The 12,341-nt window shown below is 36.0% G+C and overlaps 1 protein-coding gene across 1 annotated transcript; it reads left to right on the top strand.

Moving 5' to 3' along the window:
- The first annotated feature begins 5,825 nt into the window (after positions 1 to 5,825).
- Positions 5,826 to 7,267, top strand: LOC106518170 (UDP-glucuronosyltransferase 2A3). The gene is made up of 2 exons (XM_014009305.1): positions 5,826 to 6,895; positions 7,064 to 7,267. Exons 1-2 carry the CDS (start codon positions 6,731 to 6,733, stop codon positions 7,265 to 7,267), a joined length of 369 nt encoding a protein of 122 aa, XP_013864759.1. The 5' UTR covers positions 5,826 to 6,730.
- The last annotated feature ends 5,074 nt before the right edge of the window (positions 7,268 to 12,341 follow it).

Raw genomic sequence — 12,341 nt, 5'->3', positions numbered from 1 at the left:
ATGTACTGTTTTTTTTATTTTTTGAATGAATCAAACATTTTCCTTTCCAGTGAATGTCATGTCAGCAGTATAAAAAAACTTACATCTTGATGTTACTTTATTGATGATTCCTAGAAGCGTGTCCAGCTCGCTCAGACTAAGATTATAGRCTGTAGTGTGTTGTCTATTTTTTCTGTTATTGAGCGAAGATGATGGTTGTGGTTTTACAATGGTTTGTGGCTTGCATTACTGATGGCTTAAGTGAAATGATTTAAAGGTAAGACGTTGTTCCATTTTCAACTTAAGTGAACCCCCCCACCCCAAAAAAGGTATTTTGTTGTATGTTAGTTAATCTGTGGGAATGATAAACTGAGGGAACACATTCATAATATTTCTTTCTTTTTTAATCATTGGCAACTGTCACGGTCTTTAAAGGTATTCAACATTTCTATAGTATACCCAGCACTTGAATGAATGTCATACTAATGCAGTGGGATAATATTGTTTCTTGAAGCCTTACTAACCAATGGCACACTTCCTCTACCTTTCACAACAAAACTGTTTACCATCCCAGAGCATGAGGAAAACAAGTCTTGAGCATTTACTCTTGACATGTTTGAAGGCGTCTTTGGTGGCAGCAGCCCATAGGTAGCCTGCTACTGTATTTGGGACCAAGTCACGTCAGGTTGAGGCAGCAAATCAATGGGGGCAAAGGATTTATCCACTCCTTTAGATGCCCATTCGTCAAGCTGTCTCAGAAGAAGTAAACAGTAGGGTTGAACACCTCCTGAGTGGTGCTCTGCAATTGTAGCCAAACCATTAGGATCCCACATGCTTCCATCCCAGGCAAAGTGACAGCACACAACTTTTCCCTTGCTGTTGATTTAACACCATAAAAAAAACTAAGTGAAGTGAACAGTGTTAGTCCCTGCCTTGAGTATGACTCGTCTGTATGAGTTACCTGCATGCAACTCATATAGGCATTTACTGAATTGTTGTGCTGCATCAAATCAGCAGTAGGTAGGGCACCATATGTTCCACTTCTGGCAAGGTAAGTTTTAGTAAACAAACGACTACATTCAGACAATGGGAGAAGGAAAATATAACAAACCATATACTTTTTGTCGTTCTTTTCTTTTCTTCTTTTCTTTCTCTTTTTTCTGTTCTGATGTTCTGATGTTCTGCCCTCAGCGTCGGCTCAGACTGTGTCGTTCTACAACAAAGATGAGAGCGGTGAGGTCCAGAGGGTCACGTTCGACAGCGACCCTGTGAAGAAAATCTTCCATGGAAGCTTCCACAAGGTAACCTCACCATCAAACCCAAACCCAGCAGAACCAGGTCCACATGGACAGATTTAGGACAGAAAGACAGAATCTGGACTTTAACTGGCGCAGGTATATATACTTTTGATTACAAAAGTTAAGATGTAAGTAGAATTGCAGTCTCAGTTAAGAGAAGCAACTTCACTTGCTTTGAAAGCAATATTGGTTGATTAGAACAATAAACACAAAAATCATGCTTGTACTTTCCACTTGCTCACACACTAAATAGTRTTTTCTGCACTAAAAGATAAAAGCTGTGTGCTGCTAAAGTGGATTTTTGAGAGTATTTAACTGTAGAAGACAACTGATGCTACAGTGTAGCTAATTTTGGGAATGCATATGATTACCGACCCTATGTCTTATCTCAACATTTGAATAAAACATCAGAACAGAATTTTGTGAACACATAATTGTATCCATAATAAACCTTGGCTGTGAAAGAATGTTCTAAAATAAAAAAAGGAAACTGCAGCTAAATCATTGCTATACAGGTCACACAAGTTCAGAATGTAATGTTGCAAAGCATTCACATTTACAACCTTCTTAAAAAAAGAAAACTCTTCTAAAGCAACAATGACTAAACTGTTGTTATGACTTACATAAAAATGTGTCTCTCACAGACATACAGTTTAGAGTGAAGAACTAAAATTTAAAGACTGGGTGATATCCTGCTGCTTAAGATGAAGAGAGGATGAAGCACTGCACAGCTTGAAAGTCTGAATTATTATGCTTATAAGGCATACTTAATGGCAAAAAAAAGAAATATATATATATATATATATATATATATAAAATCAAATTAGATAATGCAGACTTTAGTGGTAGCTACATCATAAAGAGTTGTATTGTAGTGCATGAGAGTCTGCAATGATCAATATAGCCTACATTATGTTTACAGTAGATTGCAGGCATCATACCTTGTGTCTAATATGCAGTAAAAATATCAAAATAGAATTAAATATTTAACCAGAATTACATTAGCTAATTCATATCATTTTTGGATTGCAGAATGAACTTGGAGAAAGAAGCCTTAGCTAACAATATATGTTATTAGAATGAATTGTGATTTTATTTTATAAAATAATAAAACACCATTTGTTTGTTATTACATTGATTCATAATTCAGAATAAGTGGTAATGTTGTTGAAAGAAGCTATTTCAGTACCCTTGCTTTTTCAAATATGTTACTTTTCTTTACATACAAAAATGATACATGCAAAAGTAGATGAGTGTACAACATGTTTAAATATCATTGATTAAAAAGGAAAACAGCAGTTGGTAAAGTTGTGTTTTAGAGCCAATAAAACTGGATTATATGTCATTATTGTTCAGCTATTCCCACATGCATGTCTTCCGTTTTAATGCTCACTCTGTAACTCTTTAAACAATCCTCCTCTTATCACATTTTTTTTATTATTTTGAGATCAGTGACACCCTGTGACTAGATCAAACCCATACTTAGCTTCATAAAATTATTAAAATAATATGTCAATAAAACATAATCATTGTACTTTGACCAGAAAAAAAAAATGCATGCCTGAAATGTAAAACAGTTATTGATGTTTAGAGAGAGAGTTCAGATTTTTTTTAAATACCATTCAAGGAAGTATATAAGCAACATATATACAGTTGTAAGTACTGTACCTGTTTTAATTACCTTGGTTTGGAGAAATATAAATCTCTTTGATATACTGACAAGCTAACAGCTAGTCTGAGCAGGCAAATTTAAAATCTAAGTATATCATTGCTGTCTTAAAACTTCTAATTTCAAAATCAAAACAAGACAATACAAAATTCACTGGCATTCATGCTCATATCATATTTTATTTGTCTTTTGTATATTTTGCATAACATAATTATTTACAAAATATTATGTGTTTATTTGAAAATGCAAATAGTGACTGCAGCTTTGTAACATTCATGTGATGCAAAAATACAGTTTTAATAAAGTGCAACTTTGATTGAAGTTGGTTTTAGAAAAGCACTTCTGTGCTGGTTTTTCTCCAACAGGCTGTTTATCAGTCCAGTCAGAGCAAAAAATAAAATAAAATAAAAATAAAATAATAATAATATCTACAACAGGTTCAATAATAACTAAATAAAAACACCACTTCAAATACTTTGAATTATCCATTGAAGCATAAGGAAAAAGCTGTTTGGTGCTAGAGTTGATACTTTATACAAAAATAACCATTGTGATATACTCCATTGTGATTATAGTAAGATTATAATATTGGGTTATACTAAAAATACATGTTTGTATGGCACATGAAGTAAGAGTTATTGGGGTCACAATGATGTTTATAGATAGTAAAAAAGCAAAAGGTTTCATATTATAATTCTCTGGCATTTTTGGTCTACCTGGAAACCTTTCAGAGGTAAGTGCTGTATCTCACTTGGCATTTGAATGTGCTTATTCTTTTATGTGCTGGGAGACATGCTCTTCAAGGAAACAACTTCCAATTCATAAAGAACCCAAGGACAGGAGCAAATATAAAAGCAATAAAAGATATCCAGAAGATAGGGCCTATCTGCAGTCATCACTCTGCAAAGCATGCATCATGCTTTTGTCCTTGAGACATTTTCTTCTCTCTAATACTTACCCTATCAAATAAAAAAAAAATGATTAAACTGTTCTGCAGTAGAAAAAAAAACTTCAGTCTTTCCCAGAGCTATTATTTTTGAAGCTCTGGATGTAACTGCCCTGTTGCCTACGCATTACTTGTACTTGTTGGTATTTTATTATTCCAGTTCTTGTTCATCATTGTTTCTGAGATTACCAAAAACATTCAGCAACATAAAACATTTCTTTAACTTATAGAAAAATGAAAGTAAAGTGTGAAGAAAAAAATTTTTTTCAATGAAATGGTATAAACAGAAAGATATTTGAAACTACATAGAATTGTGCTCGGTAATGCTGTGCACAAATAAACTGGACCATTTATCAACTATAAGAGAAGAGGAATTGTGGAATAATGTTGCAGTGATTCCTATAGATGACATACTGTATTTTGTTTATTCTAAAAAAAGCATATTAGATAATTAAATCAGTTTTTATTAGGTTTACACACAAATGTTTTGAGCACACAGAACCATTTTTAAATGAGCTCAAAAAGCATCCACAGGTAGTGCAGGTTCGATAAATGAATAAAATGTTGGCTTCAGTTGTTGAACAATTGATGTCTCATATTATTTATTTACTTTGGTCAATAGTGTTAAATAAATGACCAAGGACAGAAATTGGACATGAGACACTTAAGTCGCCAAAAATAAGAGATGAAATAATAAATTGTGCAAATTTGAAAAATATAAGAACTGAGAGAATGGTTGATTCAGAGAGAGAAAGGTAAATTCACACCAGAAAGCAAGAAAGGCAGGGATGTGAGGGATACAGAAGAATTTGAGGGATGAGAATAATCATGAGTAGAAAGAGGAAATAAAGCTAGACAAAGTGAAAGAGCTGAAGTTGAACAGTATAATGTTGTTTCATTGGTTTTTCTGATTGAGGATGCAGTCTTCTCATTAATTGTTGTGTGCCACGTCCATTTGTCTACTGTACATTTTAGTTTGTGGACCACTCAAGAACACTGACGCTGGCTGAAAAAAAAAGAAAAGAAATGAGTTGAACATAGGTTTTAAATCAAACTTAAACTTGACCTTGCAAATCTTTTGATAATTTAATAGTTTAATGCATAACTGTAGTATGTTTGTGCACTGATTCAAAAAGCAAACCTAAGCAAATTGTCCACTGCCAACCACTTAGTGGAAATTGAGAAATTTGCCTGTCACCCTAGGTAAAGTTACAAAGTGGATTATTGTACCTGCACTCGAGGAGAAAATCCTATTTAAACCYCTATCTGTTTAAAGAACGCAGTGGCTGGGATGATAGGAAGAGACACTGTCATCAAAGTCAAATCTAGTAAGGACAGTTTTACAGGTCATGATATCCATATTCTTGATATTGAGTGTCATTTTCACTCATTGGTTTCCAAATATGTTGCTATCTGGTTGCAATAGTTCAGCATTTTAGTGCAGACACTCTCACTAACAGCAGCTTTTCATTTTTCTGTTTTATGTATGTATGAATGAATATATTCATGTTTGTATGTACACACGCATGCATGCATGTATGTATGTATGTATGCATGCATGCATGCATGCATACATACATATGATATAGAAAAATAATGTCTCTAACCTCATGAGAACCTGCATCCTAATGTTGAGGACATTTGTTTTGTACTGGCTGTCTTTATTCAGAAGGACTTTTTTAAGTTTGTTTTATGTTAAGCAATTTTTTTTAACTGAGCCTTTAAAGGCTGATTTATAGTCGTGGTTTGGAGCACGCGCACACTCTCCGGCAGTGGAGGTGTTTATACTTGGTGCTTATATTGCAGTAGGTGTCCTGATGCATCTCAGTAATCCAGGTAAAAAAATCAAAAAGAAAAAAATTGTATAGGTCTTCTGGACGGGTTCTTCTCTAATGAAACGTTTCATCTCTTCTCCAAGAGACTTCTTCAGTCTGAGAGTTTCAGGCAAAATTCAGGCTTTTAAGCCCTGCCTCCATGTGACTGATACTCACATCACTGTACATTGCAGTAGATTTCTCCAAATGGACACATGGAAGTATATTTTATGACTTGTGAAAATGTAAGTAGGAGAGCAAAATCTTGACAAACTATAAGAACAGTGCGCGTCACACGCAGCCTTTGCAGAGTTATAAAAATTTGGAGGCGCATGACCACACACCAGGACAGCGGGTGGGGACAGCACAATTGTCATTATTGGTGTGCGCCCGGCCTGATGCGTCAACTATAAACCTAGCACAACTCGACGCGCCACGCACCGTTCAGTTTGTTTGTTCATCATGCTTTTGCTCTACTGTTTACAACATTTCACAGGCCATAAAGTGTACTGCCACATGTACTTTTGGAGAAATCTACAACAACGTAAGCGCCAAGCCGGTGTGGACTGCGCAAGTAACCAAAGTGGTATAAAAACCCAGCCTATGTGGCACCGCAAAACAAGCATGCTGCAGTGACCACAGGGTTGAGCTCGGCAGCGCCTCTACAGGCCGGACCACCCGCCCATCCAGCCCACCGGGAAACCCCCAGTAGACATGTGTGCCAGTCTCCCCCTGCTGTGAAAAAGGCAGTGTACACCCTGGACAGGTCATACGTCCATCACGGGGGACACAGAGACAAATCACCATTACACTCTCACCACAACTAGGGACAATTTAGAGTTGTCAATCAACTTAACATGCATGCATTTTTGGTCTGTGGGTGGAAGCTGGAGTACCTGGAGAAAACCCATGCACGTACATAGAGAAAATGCAAACTCTACCCAGAGAGGTCCCCCATAAATCCAGTTATAATATCAGAGTAATATTAAAAAAAACTGTTAATAACAACGTTTGTATCTAATGTATGTTCATTGTAACAGGAACTCCCACCAGTGGTTGTGAATTGATGGGCAAAGCAGACATCTGGCTGATAAGAACCTACTGGGATTTTGATTTCCCTCGTCCACTCCTCCCTAATTTTAAATTTGTTGGAGGGATCCATGGCAGACCTGCTAAACCTCTACCAAAGGTGGGGTTTTATTCACTTTTGTACACCAAAAAAAAAAAGAAAATTGTAGGTCAACATAGTGATAAAAATGTTCAGCTATTTATAAAAAGAAATCAGCCAATGAAATGTTGAAAGAAGAAAAAGCCTACTGTCTGACTTAGTGACTGGATAAATATTTTGTTCTTGCAGGATATGGAAGAATTTGTCCAAAGCTCTGGAGATGATGGCATCGTGATCTTCTCTTTGGGATCAATGGTCAAAAACGTCACCNTAGGAAGAGACACTGTCATCAAAGTCAAATCTAGTAAGGACAGTTTTACAGGTCATGATATCCATATTCTTGATATTGAGTGTCATTTTCACTCACTGGTTTCCAAATATGTTGCTATCTAGTTGCAATAGTTCAGCATTTTAGTACAGACACTCTCACTAACAGCAGCTTTTCATTTTTCTGTTTTATGTATGTATGAATGAATATATTCATGTTTGTATGTACGTACGCATGCATGCATGTATGTATGGATTATTTGATTGCTTTACTTTAACAAAAAAAAATGATTATATAATATGTTTGTCATCATTTTCACTACACTTCCAAAAAAAAAAGGATTTTCTATGTTTTAAAAAACATTAGCTTGGCCCTTGCCTTCCTATGCAGTTCCACTCAATTCTAGTTTCTCTTCACTGCTCCTTCTGGGATTTCTCCCATAGACAAGGATTTCTTCAGGAGAATTTTCATCCGGGCCAATCAGAGAACAGAACGGCGATTTTCTGTGCARTGTCAGCTTGTAGTTTATTTTACCTGGGCCAATCAGCAAACAGAAGGCGGAGTTTTGAACAACGTCGATTTTCTGCGCAGTGTCTGCTAGTTAGTAGAGGAAGTGAATGAAGCCAGTCCGTGTTATAAGGCTTCCAAATTAAAATAAATTTATCTGACAAAGCAGCCRCTCTCATTTACAGTCGTCTTGTTCAGCTCGGCACTTCTCTCCTCTCAGTGGGGTTGTTTACAGTGCACACGATTTCCGGTTAGCTTCTTAGCTTAGCCTCCTTGTCGCGGCCAACTGATCCAGTCATTTTAAATTTCAGCAGAGGCCACGCCTCCAGCAAGAATAGCTTGTCTACAGCCAAGAGTCCAGACCCTCGCACAAAGCAAAGTGAAGGGTGTGGTTTTAACCAGGCTAAAAATAATAAGCAATTGCATCTGAAAGTGTTTATAAGTATCATAGGTGTGGACAGAAGGTTTGCAGTGATAATAATTGGTGTAAAATATTTTCTCGTCTGTTTTTTAACTTTACTTCAGGTTATGCTTTACTGAATAACTTATGTGCCTGATCCCTCACTAAGATGTGAAAAATGAAAAAAAAATTTGACATGCTAAATGAACACATTTTGTTACAGATTTGCTTGTTGTGAACTATAGAAACATATCTTAAATAATCTGAACAGATGCTGTGGTTCTAGCTTTTATCGTGTTGCAGCAAAAAAAGAGAGGCGAGTCTTTGCATGTCTTTGGTAAATTRCAAAGTCCTGATCCAAACGAGATMTGCTTATGTTCTGCTTTGAGCTAATTTGCACTTCTCCTTGTTGACTGTTTTGGACATTATTAAGATGAGCTGATGTTGCCTGTGTTTATTGATAAGCACAATTTTAAACCTCGGCCACAGAATAGCGCAGTCCCATTGGTGATGATTAGTGAATTATTTGTAGATTGGCTTAGTAAATTAGGTTTTGCATTTACTGATCACTTGATGATATTTAYAAGTCTCGTGTTTCTTAGTTATTTACATATACTGTCTTTTGTTCTCCATTCCTTAATTAGGTCTTTTGTGTTAACTTATTACCTTAACTTCAGCCTTTAACATATTTATCACTTAAATTTAGGGTCTTGATTTGAAATGAATGTTTTTGTCTAAATATATTGCAGTCTTACATGAAGTAAATGCCAAAAACTAAATTTTAAATTATTTATTTGTCACATTAGATTTGGATATAAAACAAAGGTAATTTAGACAATAGATTTGAGTCTATGGAAAAAAGTATCAATATTAAATTTGATTTACTGTTCTCTTAAGAAACTATAGATTTCTTTCATAGTTTTGCATTTCCCATGGGTAATTTATTTGTATGCAACTGCACCAAAGAAACTTTTTTTTAGAAAAGTTGAGACAAATAAATAGGTGTTTCTTTACACTCCCCAAAACCACTGTAAATTAAATAAAATTAAATACATAAAAAATAAAAACAAGTTGTTAATATATTCCTATTGCATTTTGTGCAATGAGTTATCACAATTGTCTCAAAACGATCTTAAAAATTGTGTCTACTTGTAAAAAAGAGAAACATCTAATTTAATGTTATTTAAATCAATTGCAATAACATTTTATTTGGTTAAAAGCAATTTGGTGAGCTACAAACAGTATTTTCTAATGTAGTTCTCATAGGACTATTTGTCCTTTTAACATCATTCATATACAAGGTTAAAATTTTCAAATGATTTGCCTTTTTTGTTAGTTTATCTAGGAAGAGCAAAGCTCTGTTTGTCATGAGTAACCTTGTTCTCTCCCACAGTTACGTGTATTGACACCTACAAGTTGCCTGGCAGTGAGAATAGAGGCTCTACTCAACAGTATCCCTGTGGTGCTAATAAGGTAGAAGCGAGTGCTGCTCTTCACTGTCTCCTCCTACACTTACAGTATCCAGCTGGTCTATAGATCGAACTTGTGACCTTTGTTTAAAGTATGGAAAGGTTGCCATGTTTTTATACATTAGAAAAACTCTGACTTGTGTTTTCCTGGAAGTACTGAAAATCCCTGCAAAACATTCATTATGTAGGCTGCAGTATTGTCGAATGCACTTTATTACTGTTTTGTGTTTAAATGGTTGCAGAGGAAAACTGCATATATCACAAAAAGTATGAAAGTCAGAGTCAAAGACAGACTCAATCTTCACTTTGGTCTTTGTTCTAAATTACTTTATTTTTTACTTTTGATAAATTTATGTATTATAAATATGCATGCATACAGATTGAATGAAAGTGTAAACAACAAACAAGATGCAAAGCCTGTGCCCTAAAGCCATTAAAGAAACTTTTTTTTTTGTTTACATTCTAAAATAAAAAGAGAAAAGACACAGATCGCACTCTGGCAGAGATTAAAGCAATGCATCTGAATCAATCTGAGGAAGGAAAATAGTGTTTTTTTTTTTTTTTTGGTATTGCAGAAGTGCAACCATTAAGAAGAGTGCTTTCCTCTAGCTTTCTCTCAAACCAATCCACTTCACTCTCTTCCAAAACCTTAAGCTATGACAATGAACTGGATTCGTGGGGGTTTTATAATGGAAGGTCACAATATTCTCAAACCAGGGGAGAGGCAAGGCTCAGTTATGTCAAATTAYGTTGTGGCCTGTGGCAGACCAAAACAAAATTACACGGAAGATTGGACTCAGCTAAAGCCTTGGCTGTTGTGGTTTTATGCTTTAAAATCAAGATAAATGGAAGTACAGGGAAAGTAAATTCAGGAGAAAGAAAATGGACAACTCACATCTCTTTTAAACAACATCATTGGTACACACTTACTCAAATCAGCTGTGGAATTTTTCATATATGAATTTTTTTTTATTTTAAGTGTTGATTTTAATTTGGCTTTACCTTCTTTTGTCAAAGAACTATCTCTGCAGAACTACACTCAGATAATTTCAGACTACTTCAGTTCAGCAGTTATCTAGAAAAGATGAAAAGAGAAATAAAAATATATCACTGATGCAACTTGCAAGATACCTGCAGTCAATTGCATTAACATCCCATAGAAGGTCCATAGATTCCCAAGACTGATGTCAGAGTAAGAGATATCATCCTCAAAGGGCAACCTTCAAAGGCCAATCCTTACACTTAATTGCCTATCTTTGTCAGTGTAGCACTGATAAAGACCGTTTTCAAGGTCGTTTTATCTGAGTGAGGATAAGCCAGGAACTGCAGAAAGCCACTGGATTTTCYATTTTGAATTCTCATTTATGTGAGGTTAAATTAAATGTAACTTTTGACAAAAACTATGTTGTACTATACATTTTTGACGCACAAAATAATTAGTTGGAATGCACCTACAATTAACTGTCCCTAATTTCATGCTGATTCTACCGTTTCACAACAAATGTGATAATGCATTCATCAACACAATGTTTACATTTGTGTTATGTAATACCAGAAAACACATAACTCGATCAAATTAGTTCCCCTGTTTTATCCTGAACTTGTGGTTTTTGTGGATAATACACCTCCCATATTAACAGTATTTACTTGTAAATGGTTGTAGACCCGATGAAGACCCAAGGCACGCTGGAGAGACTATGAGTCCTCCCAGAAGAGCTGAACGAGGTGGCTGGGGAAAGAGAGGTCTGGGCTTCCCTGCTCGAACTGCTGGCCCCGCGACCTGACTTCTGTTAAAGTGGAAGATAATGGATGGATTGTTAGCCAAGCAAATTCAAAATGAGGTTCAAAACTAGATTTTAATTATTTAAAAGGGCATTCAGCCATGACACTAACTGGCATAATAACTAAAGTAATATATATTGCCTACAAAGCTAATAGATGTACTGAGGATGCCATTTCTGTGTCCCTTATGGAGAAACAAAAAAAGAGCTATGTGTGGATCTTCTTTGTAGACTATAGCTCTGCAATAAATTGGTGAACAAACTGGAGAAACTGGGATTTTCACATTCCACCTGGGTAAACAGTTTTATAGTCCAAACGCAGTCAGAGGGGTTGAATATGCACACATCCATGGTCTTATGCCTCAACACTGGAGCCCCGCAGATCGTGGGGTATGGGATGCAACTGACTGCTTGGTGCAGGGGGAACAATCTGCTCCTCAATATCTCAAAGACCATGGAGCTGGTCATTGACTTTAGAAAAAGAGTATGATGGTCCCACCTCAGATTTTAAAGGTTGACTGTAGCTGGGAGTCCATATTGAGGGAAATATAGAGCATGAACACCTCTGAGCTGCTGAAAAAGGCCCAGCAGAGACCAGACTTCCTGAGAGTGCTCACTCAAAGACTGCTGCGGTTCTTCTACCATTGCTCCACAGAGAGCATCTTAACATACTGCATCACTGTGTGGTATCTCAGCTGCACAGTGGCTCAGAGAAAAGCGCTCCAGAGAGTTATCAACTCAACCCACAAGATTGTGGGCCACCTGGCTTCTATCACTGGAAGAACCACACTGCTCCCGCTGCAAAGAAAAAGCCCCAAACATCCTAAAGGATGTCTCACCCTAGACATGTTGTGTGAGAACKTTTACCATTAAGAAAAGGCTACAGATCAATCAAGACAAGAACAGACACGTTTAAAAATTATTTTATCTGTCAGCTGTTACCGGACTTGACAAGAACTGCAAAAGTTGAATAATTGCAATAATGGACAACAAGTGCAAAATTAAACGTACATGTCACACATCTTATTCAAATGTTTTATAT

The sequence above is a fragment of the Austrofundulus limnaeus genome, unplaced genomic scaffold (genome assembly GCF_001266775.1).
Source record: "Austrofundulus limnaeus strain Quisiro unplaced genomic scaffold, Austrofundulus_limnaeus-1.0 Scaffold57, whole genome shotgun sequence".
NCBI classification, from domain to species: Eukaryota; Metazoa; Chordata; class Actinopteri; order Cyprinodontiformes; family Rivulidae; genus Austrofundulus; species Austrofundulus limnaeus.
The sequence above is the reverse complement of the archived record's forward strand: the minus strand, read 5'-3'. Positions and strand labels throughout refer to the sequence as shown.